Below are 7,380 nucleotides of genomic sequence, written 5' to 3'. Positions count from 1 at the left end.
TCAAAGCCAGATCTCGTGGGATTTAAAACTCACATTGAACAGTTACTTTTGATTGTATTTTGTCATTCTCACATCATTTGTCGCTAACTGTGAAAAAATAATGAACATTAAATTTTCTGAGTGCACCCATCACTTTTTAGAAAACATTTTGTTGGTCTTCTCATGGGACAACACTGGAGACGTTTCTACAATGTAAAATGGTCAATGTTCAGTTTGTATAACTGTAAATTTAGTCTTGTGTCAGAATAGCTCAACACTCAGCAAATGTCACACATCTGACTGAAAATGTCCACATTAGTTAGTGCGTGCTCTTTGTTTGTTTGTGTTGTTTTTCAATAGAAAATAACACGTCAGATCTACATTTCAGGATCTGCTTATTATGAACACAGTTTACACATTTACTATCAATATTTCAGTGTTTATCATGCCAGCAACAGTGTAAGAGACATTTGTAGTTGATACACAAAAATGGTTCACAAAAATGTACTCAGTCAAAGATTGTAATATTATAAAGTTAACTATGTGGTTTGTATACTTTAGTTGGGATCGGTAGCTCTTTGTTTCCCAGCATGCATTGCAGCATACAATGTGGATTGCCCCCCGTAATAGGGACATTAATAATATATGATATCATATTTGTATAAATAAATGATTTACATGTACATAACTTTTGTCTGAAGACACTAGCCATAAAGAAAACAACATTTTAGCAAATCCGGCTTCAATCAATCATGTTATCAAACCGTTATCGAACCGTAGTCATGCTCGTTAGCATTGGATACACAGAAAGTCAGCTAACCTGTTTTATGAGTTTGGTCATGTGACATTGCCCATACAGTATATTGCAGTCGCGTCAAACTCAAGGCCCGGGGGCCAGATATGGTCCGCCATGTCATTTTATGTGGCCCACAAAAGAAAGTCATGTGCAGAGTGGCCATCGGGAACGCTGAGAATTTTCCCGGCGGGCCGGTGCGGCCAGAATGAAAAAAGAATATACTTTCTGTGTAGTTAATGTGTCGCATCCACCGCAGTGTTTCCCATAGGTTCGTTTATTTGCGGCGTGGTCGCAACAGACGCGACCCTACTCCGCTCGGAGATTATTGCTGTGCCACGAGCAGCAGGTGAACTTTACTTCTCGCACTCACACACGCACATATTGGTAAAACGATACAGTATATGCGGGTAAACAGTCGCATAGGGCAGCATGGTGCACACGCTATCTGAAACAGCATTGTGTAACAACGTGTCATATTTGTAAAATAGATATGTATTTATAAATAAGCCGAACAAGTACGCTGCGGGAAGCCCGGACGCTCGCAATGCGGCAAACACTCATGGAAGGGGAACAAAAGGCGATTGACAAGTGCTTTAACAGTGCAATGACAACGTGTGCATGTCAGCCATAATTGAAAAACAATAATAATGAAGTCTCGAAAATATATGGGCCAGGTTAATGTGTCTTATTTTTATCTCTTGGCTCTCTCCACTTTCTAATCATTACTCTCTTAAATAATATGTCAAGTTAAACAGGTCTTATATTATGCATGTATCTGACTCAAATGTTTCATATTTCATATGAATATTGTGTTCCATATAATTCATAGATTGCATCACAAATAGCTTTATTCTGTGAAAGCCTTTAAAGCCACATTTCCATTAAATGTCGCTCCCTTGTTATTCGCTCGACTCATCCGTCCTGATTCCGACAGTTTAACAGTCTATTGTAATTCATATCCACTCAACTATAAGCGAATGAGCTCACCCCCTGTTTCATGGTGTGAATTCATACACAAAGTTCACTCTCTAACCTCCATAATTTATCTCATCCTCGACCCGGAAAAGATCCTTCCTTCCTTTTCCGACTGAGGACCACGGTCTCAGATTTGGAGGTGCTGATTTTCATCCCAACCGCTTCACACTCGGTTGCGAACCGCTCCACTGAGAGTTGGAGATCACAGCTTGATGAAGCAAACAGAACCAAATCGTCTGGAAAAAGCAGAGATGCAATACAGAGGCCACCAAACCGGACCCCCTCTACACCTCGACTGCACCTCGAAATTCTGTCCATAAAAGTTGTGAACAGAATCGGTGACAAAGGGCAGCCTTGGCAGAGTCCAACCCTCACTGGAAACAAATCTGACTTACTGCCGGCAATGCGAACCAAACTCCAACACCAGTCGTACAAGGACCGAGCAGCCCGTATCAGGGGGTTCGCTACACCATACTCCCGAAGCAACCCCCACAGGTCAAACGCCTTCTCCAAGTCCACAAAACATATGTAGACTGGTTGGGCGAACTCCCATGCACCCTCGAGGACCCTGCCAAGGGTGTAGAGTTGGTCCACTGTTCCACGGCCAGGACGAAAACCACACTGCTCCTCCTGAATCCGAGATTTGACTTCCCGACAGACCCTCCTGTCCAGCACCCCTGAATAGACCTTACCAGGAAGGCTGAGGAGTGTGATCCCCCTGTAGTTGGAACACACCCTCCGGTCCACACTATGAATTGAGGGAAAACCATAGATTTAAGTGAATAATGATAGATTCGGTTATTATTTATTTAAACTCATTTCCTGGCCACTTTATATTGAATTTATTGGTACTTTTCCGTTGGGGAAAAAACCCCACAAAAAACCACAACCGCACAAAATGCACAAAAATCGTGGTACGTGTTGTATCTGTGTGAGTGCATGAGAAAAGTATTGCTCCTATTTTGTCCCAGTCAGAGAAGCGTCAAAAAAAGTTGACGGCACATTACTAGCTAACATTAGCTAGCCCAAACCGCAAACGGCGGACCGGAAATGATGCATTTTACCGAGCGACGGGTGGAGCGCGGCCCTTGCCTCCCGTTTGTCAAAAGCTAACGAAACATATTATTTTGCAATGATCTCTTCAGAGAATCAGAAGATAATTTGTGGCTTTTAAAAACACACGTGTAAATCGCGGATACATTTGCTCTTCCCATAGGCAGGGGGCTTCATATAGTTATTAAAGTGACAGCTCTGTTGTTGTAATGCATTATTCAAGCCTAGGGGGCGACAGAAGCTACGCACTGCAGCATTACTTAACATGCAGATCTTCCACATTAAATATGGCGGAGGTGCTGACGTGCCGCATCAACGGATCAACCCCTCAATGAGGTCACTATATGTGTCTACGGCTCCGTCTCTCCCAGCTGCCCCGGCCGGAACCTCTCCTGCTGTCAGTCGGAGTCCTGTTTCGTCCTTTGAAAGAACAAAAGACTCTCAGTTTACGTGGAAAGCATGCCGATGTTCGTTGTTTCCACCAACGTGGCCAAAGGCAACGTGCCCGCGGCTCTGCTGTCAGAAGCTACCGAGGAGCTGGCTAAAGCTATGGGCAAGCCTGCACAGGTATGACAGCGACGCGGTTGTTTCACATGACACGCTTGTAAAACGCGTATCCATCATTTGGCTTTTTGGGACTGAACGCAACTGAATTTTTGCCTTGTACATTATCAAGCCGGTTTCTGCTTTTGTTGATTTCAACTTTTTGAGCTTACAATAGCAGTCGCTCCAGTCAATAGTTTCTGGGTCATTCTGTGTTTAGAGGACATTTGGGTGACACACTCCAATATTGCTGAAAATTATGGGAAAAAAGAAAAGAAAAGATGACTTACTTTATTCTACCCATTGTCCAAGCAATTTGCTTAATGTCATTTCTGCTGCGTCACGGAGCTAAATGTTTGGACATCACAATCAATTTAGTTTCTGTATTTTGTATTTTGTGGATGGATGAATTAAAATTTCATGAGGAGACAGAAAATGTGCTCCAATTCTTGAATGACCAATCTGTTGTTTTTGTACAGTAAACTATGCCCGTGACTACATTGTCACTATTGTAACTTCAAGAATTGGATTTTATCGTGATTCGTGCATGTTTTACCCGCACCCCTTTTGGTACAAATAGATTACCTCATCTGTGGTCTTACAAAACCCAATTTTAATGAATTTGAACATGTTGTTTAAAAATAGTATACAATGATTTGAAAATCCTTTTCAACCTATATGCATTTGAGTAGACTACAAAGATATTACATATTAAAGGTTCAAACTGATAAGCTTTGTTTGTTTTTTGTTTTTTGTTTGCAAATATTCACTCATTTTGAATTTGATGCCTGCAACACGTTCCAAAAAAGCCGAGACGGGCATGTTTACCACTGTGTTACATCAACTTTCGTTTCAACAACACTCAATAAGCGTTTGGGAACTGACGACACTAATTGCCGAAGCTTTGCAGGTGGAATTCTTTCCCATTCTTGCTTGATGTACAGCTTCAGCTGTCCAACAGTCTCCGTTGTTTGTATTTTACGCTTCATAATGCGCCACACATCTTCAGTAAGAGACATGTCTGGACCGCTGGCAGGCCAGTCTAGTACTCTCACTCTTTTGCTATAAAGCCACACTGTTGTAATACGGGCAGAATGTGGTTTGGGATTGTCTTATAAGCAAATAAGCAGGGGATGTCCCTGACAAAGACATTGCTTGAATGGCAGCATATGTTGCTCCAAACCCTGCATGTACCGTCCAGCATTAATGGTGCTTTCACAGATTGACAAGTTACCCATGCCACAGTCATGAAATCTACCCCTATGCCATTACAGATGCTGGCTCTTGAATTTTGCACGGATAACAATCCGGATGCTGCTTTTTCCTCTTTGACCCAGAGGACACCACGTCCGTGATTTCCAAAAACAATATGGGCTCATGGCGGTATGAATGTGAGTGCGAATGGTTGTTTGTTTATATGTGCCCTGCAATCGGCTGGTGACCAGTTCGGGGTGTACCCTGCCTCTCGCCCCGGACATAGATGAGCTTGGGCCCACAGAAGCCGGAGACATTTCTGGGTGTTGTTATGGTTTTCCCTTTGCATGGTAGAGTTTTAACTTGCCTTTGTAGATGCAGCAACAAACTGTGTTAACTGACAATGGTTTTCTGAAGTGCTCCTGAGCCCACGTGGCAGTAGCCTTTCCAAAATGATGCTGTTTTTTTCATGCAGAAATTTCTTCAGATTCTCTGACTCCTTTGATGATTTTACGGACCGGAGATGATGACATCCCTAAATTCTTGCCCTATCCTTGCTTGTGAACATCTGAGCCTTTTGATGATGCTCCTTTTATACCTAATTGTGACGCTCCCCTGTTTCCAATGAACCTGTTCACCTGTGGAGTTTTCCAAACTGGTGTTTTCTGAGGAAGCATTCTTCAACTTTCCCAGTGTTTTGTTACCCGTGTCCCAGCTTTTTGCGAATGTGTTGCAGGCATCAAAGTCAAAATGGGAGAATATTTTGGGTTGGGGAAAAAACATTCATCAGTTTGAACATTAAATATCTTTTCTTTATAGTGTATTCAATTGAATATGGGTTGAAAAGGTTTTGCAAATCATTGTTTTCTGTTTCACGTTCCAACTTCATTAGAATTGGGGTTTTTACTTTTGTGTTCCACCCTATATGATGTTTCCCCCCCCCTCTTTTTGCATGCATCAGTACATTGCTGTGCAAATCAACCCAGAGCAAATGATGATGTTTGGAGGGAAGGAAGACCCATGTGCACTCTGCTCCCTTCACAGTATTGGAAAGATCAGCCCTGCTCAAAACAAGCAGTACTCTAAACTACTGTGTGGACTGCTCAACAAACACCTGGGCGTATCTCCTGACAGGTAGGCTAACCGTTGATAATGATGAGTTAAGATGGTGACTAAAATGCACACACTGTTCTCTCCTTGCTGTTTTTATGCACAGTCTCTCCTTTTGTCGATTGCAGGATTTACATAAATTTTGTGGACATGGATGCTTGCAATGTGGCCTGGAACAACTCCACTTTTGGCTGAGCTGGAGAAAAAAGAAAACATCATTCCATCTGTGGTGAAATGTTATAGTTATAAATGAGAAAATTCAAAACACACCTGATTATAGCTTGTCAATTGACCTATATTGCACTTACTAGTTCAATCAATATAGCTTTGCAGTGGTCTTTCCCCTCCACAATAAAGCACATCTGGTAACACACAAATTCTGGTTTTCTCATTGTCTCGCCATACCGAATTGTGTCTTGCGTTTCCATAGACAAGACATCAAATATACATAAACCTCACCTTGACGCGAATTACTGTATACGTAAATGTCGCGGCCATATTGAGAGAGTCAGAGGGTCGTGATGGGTGAAGATGCCTCATGCATTTGCTGCTTGGAGATGGGCCATCATATAATATCATTTTGTGCCTAGTAAAGGAAAATGATGGATTAGTTTCTAAATACATTACACATGCTTGAAGATTATTGCTGAAAACCTGCGGTCTGTAATACTGAATTGTGGAGATGGAGCAGCAAACTATAAAACTTTAATTTTTTTTTTTTTTAAATGTTTTTTTTTTTTTTTTTCCCCTCTCCAGTTTTCCAGAATTTGTTTCGGGGGGTGAACTCAAACAGTGCCCAGAGACGCACTTGGGCATCCAGCATGAGTCGCCCATCCCACACTATTAGCCGCTGGGACAAATGCTTGAGTGTTCCCGATTTTGAAGCCTCATTTTAATATTTAAATTTTTTTTTGTTTTGTTTTATTTTTGGGAGTATGTCAAGATTTATTATATGAATTAATTACCTGATGATGGTGGGCTTGATATTAATTTGATGAGCCTCCAAACCTTTGTCTTTTTTATTAAAATTTTTTTTTTAGCATGAATCAGCGCACCCTGCTCCATGTGTATGTGTTCACTGTGATGGGTTAAATGCAGAGAACAAATTTCGTGTGCGTGCATGCGTGTTCATGACAATAAAAGGTGATTCTTCTTGTTCTTCTTAAACACCTGGGCATATCTTCTGACAGGTAACACGCACGCATCTGTATGTTAATTTATTTTGAGGAGTTTAACCTAACACACCTGTTATCGAAATTTGGGATTAAGCCAAAGTACCTGGAGAAAAGGAAAACTCCACACGAGAAGGCTGGACCACAACCTCAAAACTGTGAGGTGGATGTGCTAACTACTCACCACCACCTTTTTCAAACTCAGTTTGAATTAGTTCTTACAGCAGGTATGCCAGTTTTGATTAAATTTTGTTTATTAAAATGCTTGGTTTTCATTGGTATTTTTTTTGTCAGGTTGGATGACTGGTTAACACATCCGCCTCACAGTTTCACTCAAAAATATTGTAAAATCCCACTGTAAACTTTCTGCCTTAACATCCTGTGACAGAAAACTGTGACATAGTTTGATTTGATCATTTTTAATAAATTAAAGTCGAAAGTGGCCCTTCGATTTTTTTTTTTTATTTTTATTTTTTTTTTTTTATATACTGTATGCGGCCCTCGGAGGAAGGTTTGGACACCCTGATTTAGGTAAAAAAAAATGTATGCAGTATAGAA

The 7,380-nt window shown here is 41.2% G+C and overlaps 1 protein-coding gene across 1 annotated transcript; it reads left to right on the top strand.

The window, feature by feature from the left end:
• The first annotated feature begins 3,147 nt into the window (after positions 1–3,147).
• On the top strand, positions 3,148–6,301 carry mif (macrophage migration inhibitory factor). The gene is made up of 3 exons (XM_061685877.1): positions 3,148–3,370; positions 5,502–5,674; positions 5,779–6,301. Exons 1-3 carry the CDS (start codon positions 3,263–3,265, stop codon positions 5,843–5,845), a joined length of 348 nt encoding a protein of 115 aa, XP_061541861.1. The 5' UTR covers positions 3,148–3,262; the 3' UTR covers positions 5,846–6,301.
• Positions 6,302–7,380: the final 1,079 nt, after the last annotated feature.

Source organism: Phycodurus eques, chromosome 9, assembly GCF_024500275.1.
Source record: "Phycodurus eques isolate BA_2022a chromosome 9, UOR_Pequ_1.1, whole genome shotgun sequence".
NCBI lineage: Eukaryota > Metazoa > Chordata > Actinopteri > Syngnathiformes > Syngnathidae > Phycodurus > Phycodurus eques.
Note: the sequence above shows the minus strand (reverse complement) of the source record. Positions and strands in the feature narration are given on the sequence as shown.